This window comes from Chiroxiphia lanceolata, chromosome 3 (assembly GCF_009829145.1).
Source record: "Chiroxiphia lanceolata isolate bChiLan1 chromosome 3, bChiLan1.pri, whole genome shotgun sequence".
NCBI lineage: Eukaryota > Metazoa > Chordata > Aves > Passeriformes > Pipridae > Chiroxiphia > Chiroxiphia lanceolata.
The window spans coordinates 21,283,457-21,306,102 of NC_045639.1; the positions used below are offsets into that span (position 1 = coordinate 21,283,457).

Here is a 22,646-nt window from a genome sequence, read left to right on the forward strand (position 1 = left end):
ACTTCAAAATGAGAGATTTGCTCAGTGTCTATCAAAATGGTACAGAATCAATTCCTACCTTCTGTGAAATTTTTCGTTGCTTTATCATTAGTATGTTCCTTATTTGTTTGATCATGATTTGGGGCCAGAAGTAACAGAAATCTGAATAGAGCATTTGATAATTAGCCAGAGCTAAGCCTTTCCTATGTGGGCACCAATAATCTTGATTTTCCTGTCTTTACTCAAGATCACCCTGTTTCTAATTCTCTGTTTAATAGTATTCCAGATTCTGTTATCAGAATCCTTCAGCTTTCTCCAGCACTTTGCTGCCAGGTTTCTTACAAGTCTGATGGCCCAAGAGGTTGCTCTGTACCTAAGATATAACATTTTGTAATCCCCAAGGGTTTTTAAAAAATCATTTCATAAATCAAGCTTCTCTGTTTCCATAGCTGTGTGTAATTGTGCATATACATTTTAAAAGATACTTATTTTGGAGACTGGAGAGAATTAAGGAAAAAAATTCAAATTAACAGATACTAAAGTATCTTGGTATTACTATTTAACACTTCAATATTGTCTTTCTTCATTTTGTTCTATGCAAATCTAGGTTTTGTGCATATCTATGCATATCTAGATTTTCTCCATTTCTATGTTCTTTGCTATGTTGGATTCAATCCTTAATTATCCCGTGCCTGGGAGAGAGACAGCAATTTTTATAGTTTAGTGGGTGAACGGCAAGGAAAACAGCCTCAGAGCAAAGCAAAGCTGCTATGGTTCCTGCACTGGGACTTCTAGGGAAAGAAGGATGAATAGATGCTTTTACACTACCTTTATGAAAGTTTGAGATTCTTAATACAGTTACATGCCGTTATTGTGTCAGTCTGAAGTCCCCTCTGTTGTGGTACCATGGCAGAAAGCCTTAAAAAAGAATTTAGAACAGTCTTGCACTTTATAGTGCAATGATTTGAGTGATTCCTCAGTGGAGCTGGTAAGAATAAATATATATAACAATGTGCTTTAAAAGAAAAAAAAAGAAAAATTTAAAAAAACCCCCCACCTAACCTCAGTTTAGTAAAAGTAAAACCACAGTGAGAGTAGCAGTCTGCGTATGTATATATATGTGTGTGTGTGTGTGTATGTATATATATAAATATATAAAAAACATTAATTCTGTATGCAATTTTCAATCTTTTTATGATAAAGTTTTCTCAGTATAATTTTATAGGTTTTAAAATGGAAAAGTGTGCCTGTTCTTTGTCTGATACTTACCAGTGTAATTCGTTAATGAAAAATAAAAGGGAAAACCCGCATATTTCCTCATATAAAGAGTGCAGGAAAATCTGTTTTCTTATAGGAGCTAATGCAGTTATATATTTCTGAAAATTGTGCAAACACAAAATAAGATTTGGTTTTACTCTGCCACTAATAGATGAGCACACCAGGTAATACACCTTAAGAAAGTAAGTGACAGTGATACCTATAATAATAACTTTTGCTAATGTATCTGAACGTGTCATGGAATTTTGAGTGACATGGAGCATTCACATTTTACTGGTGAAACAAAATATTAGGTTTTTCGATGGCTACAACTGTTACTGCAAACCTCCCTAAAATTAAAGGAGATTAGATTTCTAACTGATGTACATTTAAAAACAAAAGTCTATTTTGATGAAGAAGGAAAAGAACATCTTCAAATCCCACTTCTGTCCATCTGTAGCATGTTATGTTTGTATTTCTGAAATCTGTTATTTTAATTATTTTTTTCTTCCCCTCCTCCTTCAGGTCTCATGGAAACCTCCTCTGATACAAAATGGAGAAATCCTTAATTATGAGATTCGCATGCCTGATCCACGAATTGTCATTGCTGGGAACCCTTCCTCAAGGTTAAGTCATTTGGTGACTAATCTTATACCCTATACAAACTACTCTGTCACTATAATAGCTTGTACTGGAGGTGATGGCTTTCTAGGAGGCTGCACGGAGAGTTTGCCTACGAGAGTGACGACACCTTCAACCATTCCTCAGAGTGTTAGTCCATTATCTGTGACTCCAATCAGTGAGTCCTTTATAGCCATTTCTTGGCAACCACCACTAAGGCCAAATGGTCCTTATCTGAGGTAAGCTGCAGCTGAGATAGCAGTTGTCTTCTCCATACCTAAATCTAACTCAAAATTCTGAGTGATGCAAGCTTTGTGTTGTGATCTCTTAATTTCTGACTTTTTGAAGTTTCTCTTTAGGGCTCAGCAAAGAGCAAGTGTGTTGTCTGTGCTGGAAGGCTCTGGGTCTTTCAGATCAGTGCTGTTTGAAAAGCCAGAAGTAGTAAGCACAAGATATTTGAAAAGTGTTAACTAATTTGGGCTGCAGCATCAGCCACTTTTTGGTGATGAGTTCAGGCAACAAGTTCCACTGACAAAATGATGAGAAAAATATGAGATCTCTGTAAATATGAGTAACTAACACATCCAATATTCTCAATACTCTATGTGGGTTATTCCACATTAAAAGAAAGTGAACATTTGGAAGTGTGATGGCATAAAATAATCTTCAAAACTTAAGTGATGAATAAGTTATAAATGAGACAGTGCATGAGAAAATGGAAGTTAAAATCCTAGAATTTAGGGTGCATAGCCAAAATAAGAAATGCAATTAAGTGCTGGATATAGCAGGCTGGATTTCACCACAGGAATCAAAGAAAGGCATCTCCTCTGAGATTTTTCTGCAATGTTGGAATGGGGATCTTGATTTAAATGTTGATTACTGAGTGCGTGTGTGTAGATATACATTAAAAAAAATATGGATTTGAGTGCATAAAGGTTTATAAAGACAAATATATCTTTATATATACCCAATAAAAAATGTCAAATCTTTCCTTCTAGTACTTTAATGTATCATGAAACACTGTGCATGGAATTATAGCTCTCTCCATATGTTCTGGTTGCTAGCTCTCTTCTAGGTGCACTGATGGGTTCAATAATTATCATGTAATGCCATTTCAGTTGCGTATGTTATTACAGCACAGTAGCTTGACTTTTTCTTCAGGCTTAATTAGAGCACACTACAACTGAATGAAACGATGATTGTTCTACAGTAAAATTTGAAGTTTCGGAAAAGCGGTCCCTGTTATTCTGGGGTTAACAACATGACCGTTTTACCATAGATTATTGAAGTAAATCAGCACGACCTACATCTGCAGATTTCATTTCTTTCATGGTGTGCCATACTGCCCTCAACAAGAACAACCACTGAAGCAGCTGCTCTGTACAGCATGATGGAACAAGAAGTCTGCAGCAAGCAGAGTAGCAGCAGCAGCTGCCAGTGGGGGTGATTTACACATGATCGGCACTCAGCATTCAAAAAGATTTGATGTTTTTCATGAGTCTTCTATGAAATATGCTGGACAGAATATGCCAGGATTGTTTCCTATAAAACTGTAACGATCTGTCTTTGGACTGACACTAATGAACCACTCATGTGAGAGTTGTTCTTGTTATAAAGTCATCTGATTTTTTTTTGACAGAGTTTGAGTTTCATTAGTTTTTACTGTATAATTTCTAAAGTTGTAATCCCAATTTCTGCAATAATTTGGTTTGGCATCACTAAGTGGCACAATGCTTGCTTGTACCTGTTGAGGATTATTCCCTAAACTCAAGGCTGAAAGTTGTTGGAAGTTGCGCAGGTACCTCCTACCTGCCATGGAGCACAGGAAGCCTCAGACCTCTTGTAAAAGAACATCTCAGTTGATTTCTGGTTTTGGAGCAATACAAGATCACTGTATGCAGTACCTGTTAAATACCTCTTAATTCAGGGTTTCAAATCTGGAATGGTATTGTCCAACATTTCCTCTCCAAACTGGAGATGATCTTAACATTAAAAAGTGTCAAATTACACATGAAGCCATTGATCAGCGTGATCATGGCAGCAGAGTGCTGACCCACGCTGAGGTATTCTGCAGAATACTTAAACAGGGAAACATTTTCACAAATACGCGCTTGAAATGACAGCCTTTAAGATCTGCCTGAGTATCCACATACTTTTGTCTAGAATTTAACAGTAGCACCTTTCCACAATGGGGGGCGGGGACAGGATGAAGCACAGCAGCTCAGCACTTCAGAGAATCAAGTTGTGTATTTAAGTGAATATATGCATATGACCCTAATTTGCTGGGCATGAGTGGAAACACTGTTGTAACAATAGTTTGATTAAAACTGCAGCTCACCACTGAAAGCAAATCCAGCCTGGTTCTATAGCTGGTATGAAGGGTACAAACATGTGACACCTTACAAATAAAACACCACTATCAAACAGAACAAAAACATTAAAATGTCCTCTGAAATGCAATAAAGAATAATAATGTTAAAGATTTTTAAAAAATGTATCTAATTTTGTTTCCTTTAGAGTACAGTTTCCTATGTCTGCTAGAATGATTAGGAAATGCGAACTATAATACCATCTATCCCCTTTAGTTCGTGTAGACATTAAGTGGTTTAATTTTTATTAAATTCCATGAAGGTTTTGTGTAAAAGATGATGAAGAGTGTGTGACGCAGCCTTGGTGAAAAGCATCTTTTCCAAATCAGGCAGTCTCATGGCTGACCTGATGAAAGATGGGCTTTGGCTGACCTGCTGTTTGGAACAGAGGCAGGAATAGAGCTTCAGATAACAATTAAAACCAGGATGAAATAGTTTGGTCTTTCAGGGTTCTTTCTCACATCATGAATGTCTACCCAAATACAAAGATGCCTTGCTAAGGCCTATAGATGGATCAAACAGTTAACTCATTCTGTGCCTGTTTTTACCCATAATTTGCACTGTGGTTATTTGTAAAAGCACATTAAGTACAAAGGCACACTTAAGTTGCTACTACTAGTAAAATAGTAATTGCAATGCTATATGTTGCAGTACATCTGCAAGAAGGATGCCTTATCATTTCATATTCTGGAATAACCTGTGAAAATCATGCGAGTCTGCATAAGATACTGTTATGGGGCTGTTTGGACTTGATCTTCATAACATTTCCACAAAGATTAAAATCTGTAAATCATTAAATAAACTAATTTTTTTCAAATGGAAGTGCTTCATTTTCCATTTTCAAAGTAGGGTTTGGGTTTTTTTGAGTAATTGAATGTTTTAAATCATGAAACATTAAAAAGAATGTTTATCTCAGAAAGTTTACAGCTGTAAAAACAAAATAATGTGTTGCTTTAAAAAAACTGGTTGGCTTTTTTTTTTTTTTGTGTAATAACATTAGTTGAGATAATCCTGGTGTTCTGCTTGTCTTTTGTGTTAGATATGAGCTCCTGAGACGTAAAATCCAGCAACCACTTGCATCAAATCCCCCTGAAGATTTAAATCTGTGGCACAATATTTACTCAGGAACTCAGTGGTTTTATGAAGATAAGGGTCTTAGCAGGTGAGATTACAAAAACTATAAAAACAAATGCTGGCATTTTGTATAGTGTATGTTTAATAGTTCAAAGTATTTCTAATGTCTTTATGTAGTGAACATATTAATTATGTAATGAAATATTTTTTGTCATCATCTTCGGTATTAATCATTCTAATATGCAGGGATTTATTCTTAGTCTGTCATTCTTGACTCATATATTGTTTTGCTCTGAAAAACAAATGAAAATAAAAATCTTGTGAAATTTTAGCATTGATATGCTCATGCAATCAAACCATTTAAATTTATGTGTACATGTACTCTAGATTTGTGTGTTGGTAAAGTCAGAGCACAGGCAGAATGGATGTTTGAGAAGTCCTAGATGGGAGACATTTGCAACTTGGTTTCAGCAATGTTTCTTTTTTTACCTGGTTTTGTTGTGTTAACTTCATCACAGTTAAATGCAGAGTGTTGAGAGTGGATAAATGGATTGAGTGTTCTGTTCCTCAGTATGTAGCAGTGCTTACTGTGTAGTGTAGAGCAAGACATTTTCTCTTGACCAAAATTAGTTTCTGCATCTTGAAGTCAAGGCTGCTGTTCTTTAAGGCAAACAAACAAACACATCAAGAAATTGTAATGGAAGATTAAACATGAATTATGCATTGGGTTTCTCATAGGTGAAGTCTTGGGAAAACTCTCATGGATGATTTCGGGATGAGTGTTCCCTGTGCTTGTGTGCTGGCATGCTTTGAGAACTGTATATCTTTGGCCTTCAAAAATCTGAACTTGCCTCTTACTTCTGTAAAAATTGTGTGAGTGTCTCTCCTGAGCACAACGTGAACCAGGAGAATGTGACCTCTGCTCCTGCCATTGTATAGACTGAACCAAGCCAAGGGCTACTGCCTCTGGCTTGTCATTGCCTACTTGCTGAAAGTCACTTCTCATTTCTGTCTGTTGCAATAACTGATCATGGAGCTGTTCTTGTATCAATCCTGCCAAAGTGTCCATTTCTTTCTTTCAACCATGTTTGAAATTCTACATAGAGTTTCCTTTGGTTTTAGTTTGGCTCATTTCAGTAGCATAGACAGTTATGTTACCAGTTCAGAGGGGGCAATACATTCTGACAGGGTCCAAGTGACCTGTCATTAGGCACAGTGACGTTTTGGGTTGTATGAGCTATGGCCAGAAGAGTGTGCCTAGCCCTTGGACACACCTGAACACTTCTTTTGGGGAGGGTTCTGCAACCTGCAGCTATATTTTTGCAGTCATTTTTTATTGTATGTGTGCTACAGTGTCCAAGAAAATAATACACTTGCAAAGAGAGAAATAAGATGTGTTATGTATGTTGTCACTGTTCCTCAATGCTTATAGTTACAGGTGGAGCTAGTGAGTTCCCATTAATTTGCTTTCTTCTCATGGGAGTATTAAAGCTCAGCTCTTTTGAAAATCGGGGTGTTTAGTAAAGTGTCTAAAAAAAAGTAAATATTAAAAAGTAAAATGAATTAAATATACACTGTGAGTGACTTTTTGTACTAAAACCTCTAAATATTAGACATTAACTGTATGTTCCTTTATTGCATTTGTAGACATTTATCCCAACGTGTTGCAGCTTCAGTGAAAATGTGAAGATGATCCTGAGTTTCTGTTCTTGTGTGGTTTTGTGTGAGGCTTTTTATGAGGAAATTAAATTTGAGATTATGAAATCCCACTTAAAATACATTAATATACCTTTGATATAATGATGAAGTGCCAGTCACTTACTTAGTTTACTAAATACACATGTAGGATTTCATAAATCTATGTAAGTGGAATATACACAGTTCTGAAGAAATTACTTTATTAAATGAATTTGAACTCCTAGGAGCTTTTTTTGGATGCTTTTGTAGTAGAAGAGTCCTGACTGTGTGGAGAATCTCTTTTACAAATGAGACTCTGCAAGTTAAAAATCAATGGGTTTCCCAAAAGAGAAAAAAAGCCTCATTTGATTAAATTCTGATCCAAATTTTGGCAGGTTGCCACTGCTGTAATTACATATTGAATTGAGCTGTAATCTCTCAACACCTCAGAAGCTACAACTATGAAGAAGTGAAATAATGTGTTTTATTTTCGTTACTGTGTTAATCGTGCTGACTTATTTGCAAAAAATAGATGCCTCTTATAAAGTCGTCGTTGGTGCACATCATGCAGCTGAATTTTATTACAGGAGGAGAGCTAACCACAAAACTTTGGCACAGACAGAAGGCTTACAGCAAGTATTTCCTATGTCTATGTTTCATTTTTCATTCCATTTCATTATTTTTAAAATGTCTTAGGTACACAACATATGAGTACAAGCTCATAGTGCACAACGAGGTAGGATATACACCAAGTGAAGAAGTGGTAGCTACTACATTAGCAGGATTACCAGAGAAAGGAAGTGTCCTCGTTGCACGTGCTGTTAATCATACTGCTGTAGAAGTCGAATGGTCAAAACCAAGTAAGTGTGCTTAGTATTCATTCCAGTAACTAGATGGTAACCTGCCATCACTTACATTGGTCTGCCTTGCTCTCACAGGAAACACAGTCCTTGATTTATAATATTCCTAAATGTCCTTGAAAAGAGAGGAAAGAAATAGGGGGGAAAAAAAATGCACATTTTGCTGTTTCTCAGTCTTGTTCATGTTTATTATATGCTCTTTCTGTGGAACGAGAATAGTGAAAGTGAAGAAATAGTTAATGCAAACTCATGAGACATCTATAAAGCAGTACTACACAAAAATCCTGTAGTCTTTGTGGTCTATTTCATCTCTTTGTATAAAAATTTACATATACATTCCTTCACGATGTGAGGATCCCCTTTGTCTTTATTTTTGCTCTGCTCCGTAAAATGAATTTAGCCAATTTCTCTAGTTGGTTTGCTAATACAGCGGTGGGGAATTTCTTCATGACTTACATGCAAATGATTTTGTAAGGACTGGGTGCTGAATTGCAACAAATGTAGTCTCTTTATTTTATAATTGCATGCCTGAAGTAAGCAATGCTTATAAAAACTGACAAATGTAATAGATCTGAAGCAGCTCACTGAAGTTTCATTACCTTAGTAATCTAAACCCCTGACCTTCTAGATGTAGGTAATGCAATCTGGTTTTATTTTCATTCATACCTTAGAAATTTCCTCCATATATGTTTGCAAATGCAGAAGTTTAACACCAAGACAAGGCCATTCACTATTTGAAAACCTTATCATATTTTATGACTTCTTATGTTGCAATAAGCATATAAACTATCTGTATATCCATGTTTCATTTTTTTTCATAATATTAGTTTTCAAATTATTTTTATGTTTTCTTTGGGAACTTGAGAGCCCTTAGCATAAGTTACCCTGCTATCTTTCTTTTCCCTACTGGAGATTTTTAATTTCTAATGATTTAAAACTTGTAGCTGTACCACTTAAAAATAGCATGTCATTCTTGATTAAGAATTTCAATGACAAAACCATGTATTATTGAATCTGTAAATATGCTTTTGGCTTTTATCATTGCTGTTTCCCAGTGAGCTGAGTCCTGTTCAGTGGTACAGTGTGTCATCTAAAGCAGTATGTGTTAGTGCTTAAAGTTTTTGTCATAATTATTCTTTTCATCTGGATGCTTACTGGAAAAGCAGTTGCATTTGATCAGATCTGAACTTAAACTGTTTGACAAACAACAGATAAGGTAACAGATGACATCTCAGTTGCTAAAATGGAGAAGACTTGCCTGCATTCATTGCTTATCCATCAGCTCAGATCAGTGAATGTCCTTCTCTGTGTAGCCAGAAAATTACATTGTTTTTTATTTCCTTTCTCTGAGGAAGTTAGTGCTGGGTAAAACACATTTTAGGAAGAAATGTGAGAATTTGTTTTTTTCCCTTGTATATATAATGCTTTTGAGTGTATTACAGCTTTACATGTAGATGATATGATCCTGTTTGCTCTAAAATAATAACACAGCTTTTCATTTTCTTTAAGGCCAAAAGGCAATCTGTGTAAAGTTGAATATCACTAGAATTTAAGGCATAGGCGCTGGTCCTTTATTCGTGGCTCAAGAATTAACTCAGGAGCAGGGTGGGGTGGGGGAATGTTGTTTGAAGAGAAGGGGCAAAAAGGGAAAAGATCCTTGAGGTTTCCATCTTACACGAGTTCCATGGAGCAATCTGATTTGCTCTCTTCCTTTGATCTGGGTGAAAGGCATCCTTTTGCAATAACAAGCTGCAAGGCCTGCACACCACTGCTTGCACTGGGTTTCACCTATTAATTTGTTTACTTCACATATTCCATTGTCATCATGGGGATGCCTAGAGAAGGAAAGCTTTCTGTAGTGTTGGATGGGATGATGGACCGTTAACAACTTTGACAAATTAGGAGGAGCGGTTTTCATCACTGCTTACAAGGGTGAAACTGAAGGCACTTGATGGAAGCTTTCCTTTTTTTTTACATAAAAGGGTCTGCATAAAATTTGTTTTACTCTTCACAATATATGTTGATAAGAAACTTGCTGACTGAATGTTTCCCAGTTGATGTTCCAATGTTTTTCCTTTCTTTTCCTAGCACTACAGGATTTGCAAGGAGATGTCGTGTATTATACCCTCTTCTTGAATTCTACTGATGAGAGAAGATCTCTAAGGATCCAGGCTGATGTAAACTCTGTAGTCATAGGTGATTTGCAGCCCAACACAGAGTATCAGATATTTTCTCAAGTTTTTAATGGAGTCCACAGCATCAACAGTGAAGTTGTGCATGTGACTACCTCAGATGGAGGTTGGTTAGCAGTGAATGCAGCTTGGCTTAAAATCCGAGAATGAAATTGATTGATTTTTGTTAGGGTTGAGATCAGTCATCCTTCCATTATAAAATTTCCGGTATAAAGGGAAAAAGGTCTAAAACGCTAAAATGCTTAAGTGCTGGTTGTCATCATGTGGTAGATCAATAAATGGTCCCACTGAGACAGAAGGAAAAGCTCTAATAGCAGATATTAACCCAGTTTGTTCTCATCTTCTCCTGCATATTCCTATATGTGTGCACTAAGTTTGGAACTGAGTTCATATCAATAAATGGTGGAATTTAGAAACAATTAATGGGTTTTTTAAAAGATTTGCTCTGTGAAGCAATATGATTTTGACATGACAGTCATGCACAGAGCCTTTCCTGAGTCACTAGAAACTCTAGGTATAAGTTCAGCCTCTAAGAAAATTCTTTGAGTCATTTCTGTGCCAGTGGGCAAGTACAGGGCTGGGGGTAGAGGTTGAGGATAAAATAATAATAAAAAAATTGTGCATCTGAAATCTGTTTAGAATGGTCTTTCTAATCTTTTTGCTTTATAAAGTCTCATTATAAACATTATAATATCATTACCTCAGAAGCAAGTGTTCCAGGTCATTAGCAAAGCACTTTAAGGGAGGATTCCATTTCCTTTCTCATGCCAAAGGTCAACACCTTTTGTTTATAAAATAGAATTGATCATAAGGGCAATTTTTCAACTGGTAAAGATGGGTTCTTATGATAAAAATAGGTCTTTGCATGGTTATTTCTGACATGCTTAGATAATTATGTAATTTAACGCTGAGGAAGGTGTTGTTTTTTTTTTTTTTTTTAAATAAGTGTTAGACTTCATCATTACCTATAGTAATCAACATTCAAAACCATTTACATAATGATAATATTGCATATTGCTTCATATTGCTTCAGCTATAAGGCTGATAATGTCACGTTCCACCAGACATAAGGTATTTTGGTCTCAGGTTTTTATTTAAAATTCTCTATTTTTCTCTCTTTTTTTTTTGGAAGAATTGGGATTGTGGAGACATAAAAATAATATTTGCATGTTGGCAGTGCAGATGGGTGAATAATTTATCATCATATCTCACTGGCCACATACTACTGATGATTGACACTATGCTGCTGGTATAAAGCATTTTACCATCAGCTCTCATGATTTCTAACTGAGAGTATAATAAGCCAATTTACAGAAGACTACAGACTGTGATAACTTCATCAGAGGAAAGCAGATAAGCAGTGAACCCTTTGCTAAACCTAAATACTAATCTGCATTTGGTTAAACAAGTGCTTTTGCAGAGACAGCTGGAGTTTATTCAGTTTCTTCCTTTATTTCTAGAGCCTGAGGGCATGTTCCCTCCAGAGGTTGTCATCATCAACAGTACAGCTGTACGTGTCATCTGGACATCGCCTTCAAACCCGAATGGTGTTGTCACAGGGTACTCTGTCTATGTAAATAATAAGCAGTACAAGACTGGAATGAACGAGCCAGGATCCTTTCTTTTAGCAGATTTGTCTCCATTCACCGTGTATGATATACAGGTTAGAATATATTTTCTGGGTTGTGTAATACACTTTAATTTTACTTAAAGTATTTGGATTTCCAAGCAGAATATCGTTTCATGAATTTCTTTACATACATGGACGTATGTTTGCACTGATCTTTGTGTGCATATACATACAAGGTATAAATTTATTTTCAGCATATTTTGGTCTGTGTAGACTTTTCATAACACAAATTTCCATTATCTCTTTTTCAAATCATCAAAACTGCATTTACTTTCCCCTAAATGCTCTGAGCTGAAACATTAGCAAAGCCCTAAAATATACTGCAAAGAGGCAAAGCTTCTACTCCTACTCTTTAAAAGAAAATTGCAATTGTTTTAGAAACATCAGGCCTGCATAATATATCTGTACAGTGAAATAATGATGTTGCATTTGACATCCTTGTATCATTATTTTTCTTTATCCTTCTGAGGAGGAATCAGAACTGATCTTTGAAATCATCGTAGTACTTTTTATGCTGCTAATTTGACATGGCTTTTCCCTTTCTTTGTCTTTACCTCTCTAGGCATATATATACTGAAAAGCAAAATGTTGTGTGCAGAAACATAATAAAAAAGAAGAAATAATATCTTTCTATCCTGAAGTTCTATTAATATGTTCAAGAAATGCAGTTTGACTCTTAATTGTAACTATTCCTGTCTGTTTCATTAAGATTTGGTTTGCATTATTATATATGAGACGAACTTAGTAGTACCATGTATACTTCATTCTGAAAATTTGCATCCAGTTACTACATGCCATAAATAAACATCACAGGCAGGCATACCGTAACAGATTTCCATGTTCCAGCCCCTCTGAAGCAGCAAACCTCCACCCATGAATACACATATGACTTTCTGAATGCCACTTGGAAACACATTTGTCTTTTCTCAATAACAATGCAAATTCAGTGTACTGCCTCACTTATAGACCCTCTATATTAATTTACCATGACCACCTTCTGTTGCTGGAGATGTTAATTATTCTTCTCTTCTGCTTTGCTAGTATTTATACTGGACTTCTATTTGCATCAGTGTGATAGGTAAAGCCAAAAAAAGATGCCTTTATTTTTTTTTTTGCTATGATTCTTTTTTTTCTTTTTCTGACAACAATATTATCTGGGATTCATGTGCATCTCACTGGTAATCTTACTGTTTTATCTTTCATTTTCATGCTTTTTTTATTTTGAGTAACTTCCCTGTTGACAATACAGAAACAGTGTTACAATCCTTCATTACCTATTTCACCTTGCCTTTGCTTAGTTTAATCCCAAGAACTGGAGTAATAAGTTTGTATTTCTGTGGGATTTTTTCCTAACAAATTTTATGATTCCTATTTACATTTTTCAGTTTTCATTTACAGAATAGGCATGAAGGAATAGAAAATATTAAGGAAAAATTATCCTTATTTTTATGTCAGGATATATGGTAGGAGTAGAAAACTTACAGAAGACCCCAAATCAAAGTACAGTTTTTTCAGTGTTGTGTATCAGAGTCTACATATACATGCAGAAAAACAAGTTCACTGCAACTCTGTTGGCGATAATTTAGTAGAAAACAACAATTAGTGCCAGAGAGCTGCATATACCCTTCTTTTGAAAATGGTATGGGAAAATGTGATACAATGCAGTATATCTCTGGTAGATATACTTATCTCAAAGCTGCAGTATTTTCCTGGCTTTATGGAATCTATTAAATAAAAAAGAATTATATCTTGGGTGAAGAGAAAGTCTAAACAAGTAGCGGAGCTGAAAAGTTTCTGCAGCTGAGTATATAAAACTCATGTTCTTCTTCATCAGATTGAAGCCTGCACGGTGTATGCCTGTGTGAGAAGCAATGGGACCCAGATTACAACTGTGGAAGATGAGCCAAAGCAACTGTCAGCACCCATTATTCACGTAATTGGCCCAAGGTACTATGATATAGATGGCTTTTATATATCAAGGACATTTGTAGCTGGAATGGGGACCAAAATATAAAGTTGTCTTTTCAAAATTGAAAAAGGTGCATAAAAGAATTCAGTATACACTTAGAAAGCATTTTTACTGGTTGTTATTTTTGGTCTTGAAGTTTTTTTGCCAAAAGACCAATTCAAGAAGTCTCACCCTTGGTTGGTTGTACATACCCATTTGGGTATTGCTGTGCTGCGATAATAAATAGGAAATAGTTAAGAGAAGAAGCGTAGCGGAATGAAAATTATCACATTTTGCTGTCAGTTAAGAAGAGGAAGATTAATGCTCAGGGAGCAATGTGATGCTGATAATGGAAACTTAGAATAATTCTGGGTAAAAATAAGTCACCTATCACAGCAGTAAGAATTAGTAAGCTATCTTAAAAGGCATGCATATCTATGTCTCCTTGAACCACTGTTTGCAATCTGCCTGTCCACTCCATCCACAGGCATGGGCAAACTTCTTAATTGTAAAAGGGAGCATCAAATTTGCAGTCCTTAGAAGCAGTCACACAATAACTTATACGGTGATTCTTTGGGAGTTAATATCTTCCAAAGACAAAGTAAAACTAAACTTGGTAACAATTTTTCAGAGTTGCACCAACAATAAAGTAGTTAACCTCCTGTGTTTATGTTATTGTTCCTGTGATTTTCCACTTCTAAAAATAACAAAAATCTAGCTTCTGAGCCTTCAGAAATGACCAGCAGAATGGACTTGCTTCTTCAGTCTCTTAAGGACTTTGGTTTGCTGTTTATAATTTCTACATTTTGCTTGAATTCAGGATTTATTTCTGTATAAGGGTGAAATTAACCTTGCTATTTTTCTGTCACACATACAGATATAGTCAAAGCTTGTTTGATGATAAGAACTCAGTTCAGGATCTCATCTTTTGCCCTTGGCTTTAACTTATGTATGCCTTTGTCTGTATTGTCTGTACTGCAAACACTTATGCATGTTTCTGCTATTATATATAGACTAAATATGTCATAACACATGAATGCAAAAGGATCAAAAATGCCTTCCTACTTTATAATCTGCTCAGCCAGAAACACACTCTGTTTCTGCACTGCCTTTTCCTACATGTCATATTATCATCAGCTGTTCTTATATCCCAAAAGAATACTAACTACTGATCGATTGCCCGGACATGTCTGGCCGTGGCCTACATGTGCCCCGGGTAGTTCATTTATTTGCCACGGTGGATTTGCTAGAGTGGAATTTAATCAATAGCTAATTCATTAATTCTGGTCCTCGAGTATGTAGGGATTGTGCAGTATAAAAATGACTGGCTGGATTCAGCTTTGATTGAAATATGACAAACACTACAGCTGACAGCTTCGGCAGGTGCTGGACTGAATATGAATTTTGCTTATTTATCCTCCATAAAAGAAAAAGCTTGCTTAAAAAAACCCACTTTGTGTGGACAAGAGGACATTTTAATATATATCTGTCATCAGAGAGAGAAAAAAGGCATTTCTAGAGTATAGGCTCATGGGATACCTGAGATGTAATACAGCCTGTGCAGTTTATTGTCTTTAATTGGAATCATGGCATTTTTCCCTCTTCTGAATCAGTTTAGGGGGCTGTATTATTGATGAGAATGCTGTAGGATAATGTCTTTGTAGCATTCACAAATAATTGTTTTAAAATTCGCCTCAAGGTGCTACATGACAGAAATTATAATTTCACTCACCAACTTAGAAGTCTTTCTGATAGCAGCTCCATCCACACAGTTCTAATGAAGGTTGTACCGCCAGAGCCATTATAAATACCTTACTTTTCTACCCCTTGCAGTTAATAACTCAGCTTCAGGCTGAAACTTGGCACAAAAGGTCGCAGTCCTGAAATAATTATTTTATAATGCCAAACTTCAAATAGAAAACAGTATGGGACCCAATCCTGAACTTCTAAGTCAGGTTCTGATTTGTTATGTTTCTTGCCTGCATTTAGGGTTTTTGTGGGGGAGAGGTGGAATGGTCGCACTGGCCATGTTTAGGTGGAAACGATTGCTATTGAAATCAAGTTTTTGGTTTTGTTTTTATTTATTTTTTTTTAATTAGGACCTCAGGATCTGGCTCCATAGAGAAGTATTGTATTTTGTTGCATAGTTTGGAAAGTTTTCTGAGTACTGCATGCATGTGAACGCTGACTGAAAGTTTGTGTAGTGGATTAAATTCTCATGGTGTGTAGGAAAGTAATTTCCTTTAAAATACTTCTTTTCTTTCTCTTTATCCTTGCAATACAGCAATTCTGTTCAGTGCTTAATTCAAAGGTTGATGGCTCAGAAGACAACATGTGGCCTAATCTAGGGAATCTAGGGAAAATCCTTCATGTCTTCATGAAGAGAGGGCCCTTTAAAAGCACCCTTAGGGGAACCAGAAACCTTGGTCAGAGAGTAAAGAAAAGCTCAAAGAAGATAAGGCCATGGGGGGAAAACTAGGTGGATTCTTTGGTTTGATTTTCAGTATCATGGGACTTCAGAAGTTTTCTGTGTCAGTTGCTGTTTGTGGGTGAATGAGCTGGAGGAATTATTTCAAATCAACATGTTAGTGAGAAGGATTTTAGAAAAAACAGATAAACTGTAGCAACAAATTATTGGGATGTTTGGGTATTTGCTCATGAGTTCTAAAGGAGATCAAATATGAAAGTGTCAAACTGCTGTGCTGTGTTAAATATCCTTTAAATTGGTCTTGGTACTAGAAGAATGGAAGATAAGGCAATGTAGTGTAGATTTCTCCAAGGGGATATGGGGAACTAAAGACCAGTAAATCTGATTTTCCCGTACTGGGGAAATGGGAGGAAAGTAAAAAAAAGACAGGCTATGTGATTAAATGTGAAACACTAGGGAAGGTTGTTGTGGAGTCACATCCTATCGACATATGACAAGCAAAACACAAAGATTTCTTACATATGCTTAGTTTTATAACATTTTCCCTACAGTGTTCAAGACAGTGTTCCCGTGGAGGACACCTGATCACTCTCCCTGCTTTAGTAATGGGAAAAACAAAGTGCTGAAAGATTTCTCTAAGAAGTTTGTAGCAACAACAGAAGCGTGATGCCATTTATCAGGCTGTCTGTACTGTGTCATACTGCCTCTCTAATTATGTCAGCCCTGCAGTCCACAATACAGCAGGTAGTTAACTCCTGTGCAATAATGCTGGAGCAGTTGCTCAGTATGTGTGATCTCCTGATGAGGGAAGTATTTTATCCACTAGTCATTAATAATAGCAGTGTTCCCTATTAAGACTGTCAGGTGAATTGTGTGATTTTTTTTTTTTGTTCCAGCTCCTAAAAGTAAAGCCATTGCATTGTAGATTTTTAAACTTAACCGTTGTATGTGATGAGACTAACAGAACATTCATTATCAGGATTCAGAAGTGAGGTCTTGATATATTTTTAATCTTCATGGTTAAACCTTTATCACTGTGTTGAGGAGTTCTTTTATGGGCACTTGAAGCTGGTGATACATGAAGCAGGCAAAACCCAGAATTTTCCTTCCAAAGTCTGTTTTGCCAAAATGCATCTGATGTGATATAAAAAAACCCCAAAATACTGTTATTTTTCATGGATTTTTTAAAAAAATAATATTTCTACCTAGAAATGTCAAAAATAATTGACTTCACATGCTTGTGCCAGATGATTTCAGTTTGCTGTCTTTCACCAAAAGCAAATACACCCCTGTGGATCAGTTTGAAATTGTTCTTTATCTCATGAAACTGCTGCAGTGCCTCATGGACCCTGTAGTCTGAAGCAGGTTGTTTCTGTGAACCTGGTTAGGCTGCCTTGTCTGCTTCAGTATTTTCACCACATTGCCAGCAGTCATAGAAGGGACTCATCCAGCATTGGAACTATCATAAATGGCAGACACTTAAAGTGTTCTCTGAGCAGACAAGGGTTATACTCCGCATGTGAGGTGTTGTACATTCGTCTAAGCCTATTTGTGAGTCTGCTTCTGTAGGTCAGGCTGTGGACACTTCTCAGCATAGTCACAATTCCGGTTTATCTCACAGGGAGTGGTTGGGAGATGGACAGAAGGAGAGGGTGGGCAGGCTCTGTCCCCACGTTTCTGCAGCTTCTGTATCAAATGCACCATACATGATACAACTGGCTGCACACTAAAGTGCCTGTCGTGTCCCATTAAATCTGCACCTGCTCATGAAGGTCTTTCAGTTCAGCCTGGGGTATTTCTTCAGATGGGAGGTGTCAAAAAGCTGCTGCAGTTCCATGGAAATCCTGCTGTTCTTTTTTAAACCAAGCTATGCACTGTTCTTCCTGCGTTGCCAAAATTTGCCATGGGTGGCAAACATCAGAAGGTGTAGACATACCTGAAACATCCATAAAATTGTGAAGGAGTCTGCTATTGGAAGGTCATACATTCATTGGCACTGATCAGTGAACTCCCATGCCACACAATTTTCTTGTGCAGCTGCAGTTTTACACAATATCAGGCTATCTCCACCCCAAATGTGTATCTATCAATTGAATAAAAATAAAGTGATTGCTTGTTAAAGGAAAGAAGTACATGCTGAGCTCAGCAGAAAAGGCAAAATGTTCAAATCATTGCATTAATTATGAGGCCTAATTTGAAATTACATTAGAGAAAAATACGACTTGAAAAACTGCAGAAACCTGGCACAATACTTTGAAAATATACCCTTGAGGATCTGAATGAAACTTGCAGAAAGCAAATAATTCAAAAATATGGCTGGGTATGCTTTCTTTGCTCCTTTGATCTATCCTGTGCAAAGACCAGTAGAGAGTTTCAATGGCATTTATAAAGGTTCAAGTACTACCCTCCCTTTCCTTTTTTTCTTAATCTTCTTTTTTTTCCCTGAAGTTTGAACAATATATTATCCTGCTTTTACATTTTTAAGTTAGGTCTTCTAACGTTATTTAAATGTGGGTGAGTGCATTTGTGTGAGTATGTGTTCATGTCTATGTGGTAGAATATCATGGCTAGACTTCGCAAAGAGAATACAAAACAGCGATGGATGAAATATGGAATTAAATCTATGGTTCAGATGAGGACCATGGAATGATAATGGTGACTCTACAAGTCACCTATGAATTTATTCCCTCATAGGTGACATCAATTCCTGTTCTGCAAAGGCTTATTGCTGTGTGTATTCCTCTGTTTATACCTCAAGGAAGTGAAATAATAGTTCATTTATTTTTATTCTGTTAAGATGTCAAAGTTTATCTCAGCAGCTGCTGTTTCACTGAAGCATTTTCACTTTAAATTAATGCTAATTTCTGATGTCACTGGCATTCTGACAGTGCTTGTGTAATTGGGACATGGAGATTAAAAAGAGGTACTTGGAGCCTAAGTATTTACTATGCAGTATTGTCAGTCCTCCTGTTGATCTACATGTAGCATTGGGATTGCCTTCTTTCCACCCAAAGAGAGTCACAGTGAAAGAAATTTGTGTCTTATGCAACACTCCATGGTGATCATACAAAAAATGAAGTGTTCATGTGAAATATCAATGTAAAATTTGTATAGTTTTTTCAAATGTCCCTTTTCATTTTTTTAAATGTTGTTCATTTTACTACTAAGTGAGATTTTGGAGCAAATATCTACACATTTTTAGTAGTGACAGGCGTGCTACAGTTTAACATGATTTAATGATATCCCTTAACATATTTTCTTTCTTAAACTGATGATGGTATGATATCAAACCTGAAATCGATAACAGGATTTTGTTTTACAGACCGTCTTTTTGGGCTGCCGCAGTCCTGCTTTTGCACTCAGTCAGAAGTCTCGAGTCTTAGTTGTGATAAACACTTCCATTTTTTACTTCTAATTTTATGTCAATGAAAATATTTAAATGCAGAAGGGAAGTAGTGCTTACTGATGCTGCAATGAGTTATTTTTTTAATTCTATGCTAAAGAATACATTTCAAAGAAACATGCATTTTATTTGGAAGCAGGGAAAAGACAAGATGAATACAAACCTATACTCAATGGTAACTGAGCACAATGTGAGTAAGCTGCAGTGGCAACAGCACAGAAGGAAAGGGGGGGTCTTTTGCCCCCCACACTGCCCACGCTTTAGCAGGCTTCTGTCTGAGAATGGAACAGTCACGCCAGCCCTGTTCATGTACACCTTTGCTCTTGCACCAGGAAAGGCATACTGCATCCTTTCTCCAACCACTGAAATGAAATTAGTAAAATATTAGAAAGTTTGTTGTGCCTAAGTTTCCAGAAATAGGAATGAGATTTCTTCTAAATAGCGACTTTTAAGGATTTTGATTGCATGTGTGATTTCTTTTCATGGAGTATTAGCAAATATTGACACTTTTTAAAAACTTTTACAACTACGGTTATTAAAGCATCTGTGAAATTCATTATCCAGAAGAACATTTTGACACTTTAAAGTGTTTCACTCCATGTGAACTAGTGTAAGGTAGAACTACTATATGCTAATCATTTAATGTAAGTAGCTCTAGAGGCATAACTACTTCCAAAAATTTAACAGATGTTGATTTTCTTATTGTAGGTCTCTTCAAATCAACTGGGCATCACCAGGACAGCCAAATGGCATTATCCTGGGGTATGAACTTTTACGTAAAGCGTGGCAGAAGTGTACCCCATCAAAGACTCCAAGGAGCAGCAAAAGTAATATAATGTGTGTCTCATTAGAATGTAAAAAGCATGAAAATATCTGTGGAGAAGTGTGTTATCATCCAGAGTCGAAGGTAAATGTATATTCTTAAGTTACCTATGTAATAAAAAATAATACTTTTAGGAATAGGTGTGTAAACTAAACCTCTTTAGTTATCAGAGGAAAGGAAGTGGAGGATTCTGCTTCTTTTGATGTTTTGAAATCAAGGCTCTGATACATATCTTGAAACTTTTTAAAGTCAAATATGGATGTTTGAGCTCAGGACGGGGATAGCTGTGTGTGTATCAGCTCATGGCAAGTGATTCTGTTGTGTTAAGTCTTTGTTGACCTTCTTTCTCCTTTCAGAAGAAATGATGTGTTCATTAGCACTTGGGTTTGGTGTAGTTTTGAAGTGAATCCCCAGACTGTTTTAATTTATTACCTGGTTAATGGTAGAAGTCATTTTAGTATATGAACTAAATTCCTCGCACGGGAAGCTAACCCAGAACTTGTGTGTCAAAAACCTTCAAATATGTTCCAGCTCTGGATGGGCACTTTAGGTTCCCAACCAGTGTATGGACCACCTCACTTCATAAGCATGCATCTGAAGTTTCTTCCCTTCAGAAAGCTGTGCTCCGTGTGTATAGTGCAGGTGTTCATCCCAAGAATTCAGGCTATGTGTGATCCAAAGTAAATCTCACAAGCCACGTATAATGGAAGTTGGAGGAATATCCCTATCAACCTCTTGAGTCCTCTGACACAATCCCATGATGACAAATTGCATTGTGGATATATAGAGATCTCTGTATGTATTTTTGCATTCTGTTTGGTACAATTGTCACTGAACTGGGAGGAGCTGTTGACTCCTGTGAAGGCAGGGGCCCTGAAAAGAGACCTCAACAAATTAGAGTGGTGGGCAATCATCAACTGTATGAAGTTTGACAGAGGCAAGTGCTGAATTATGCATGTGGGATGGGGCAACCCTGGATGTATGTACAGACTGGAGAATGCGATGCTGGAAAGCAGGGCTGTGGACAGGGACCTGGGGATCCTGGTTGATGGCAAGTTGAATGTGAGTCAGCAGTGACCCAGCAGCCTAAAGGTGTGATCTGTTCTCTGGTGACCAGTGATAGGATCCAAGAGAATGGCATAAAACTGTCAGGGGAGGTTTAGGTTGGATGTTTGGAAAAGGTTCTTCATCCTGAGGGTGGTTGGGCACTGGAACAGCCTCCCCAGAGAAATGGTCACATCACCAAGCTTGACAGAGTTCAAGGAGCATTTGGACAACACTCTAAGGCACATGGTGTGATTTTTGGGATTGTCCCATGCAGGGCCAGGGGTTGGACTCGATGAACTTCATGGGTCCCTTCCAGCTCAGGATATTCTCTGTTTCTACGATTCAATCAGTTTTGCTCAGCTGCATGCCACAGATCATACACTGAAAACTACTAGAGGAGATGATGCTTTATCAGCTCAAGTATTCATTCAGATATCCCTGTAGCACATGATGGTAGTTCATATGGCTCCTTTGGCATAAAGTGATTGCATCAAACCACTTAAAGGCCACAGGAAATTTCTAGGTTTATGCAAAATTTGAAAAACACTAACAAAACTATAAAGCCTCTCTGTGTGAGGAATCATTCCTCAAATCCTGCATGGCAAATAGTGGCTATTAACATGAATTGCTGGGCATTTTTTTCCCACTTAAATTTTTCCTTGGCTAAATGTTTAATGACGAGATTCTCTAGTAAAGAAAATCTATTTTGATTCAGCTACAAGTGCGTAGCTGTTATATGACAATGATGAGCAACTCTGAATGGGATCTATTGTGATTTGTCAGATGCGTTTTTAAATTATGGCTATTTTCAGGTTAATCTTCATATGAGTTCCTGTTTAGGAGTAGGATCAATAGCATAGCAGGAGTCTGTAATGGTTTTTATTGACAAATGAGGTAGAAAACTCTTAGTTTGAAAGTAAGATTTAATGTCATGAAATAGTGTCTCTATTTGTCAAAGACATCATCACATGCTCTGTGACTAAAGCAAACAATATGTATTCACAAGATTCCCTGTCAGACAAGACAGTAATTAAGGGAGTGAGTTATTTGAGGGATTCAAATCAAAATATAAATTATTCCAGCCAACACAGCTTTAGCTTTTGAATTCCCTTGAAAGCAATACTATACTAAACCTAAGTATTTCTGAAATCTTGCAATGAATTATGGGCAACCCCTTTTTCTAAAAGGTAAAAGTATTTATTTCAGGTTTTTAGCATGGCAGATTTTTAACAGATCTTGGCATGTATATGAATTAAATTTGTATTATATTAATTTTAGAAGTTTTCTGCTCTACTTTTATTTTTTCAGCCTTCATACATGTATGGTAACTTTGAGCTT

At 36.6% G+C, this 22,646-nt stretch overlaps 1 protein-coding gene across 1 annotated transcript in view; it reads left to right on the top strand.

Annotated features, from left to right (window-relative positions):
- Nucleotides 1-22,646, top strand: part of LOC116783619 (usherin-like) — a 238,386-nt gene that overhangs the window by 145,539 nt on the left and 70,201 nt on the right. The window contains 7 exon segments of the mRNA XM_032681273.1: nt 1,762-2,096; nt 5,266-5,388; nt 7,674-7,837; nt 9,926-10,135; nt 11,490-11,692; nt 13,494-13,606; nt 20,147-20,345. Coding sequence (XP_032537164.1) covers nt 1,762-2,096; nt 5,266-5,388; nt 7,674-7,837; nt 9,926-10,135; nt 11,490-11,692; nt 13,494-13,606; nt 20,147-20,345 — 1,347 coding nt within the window.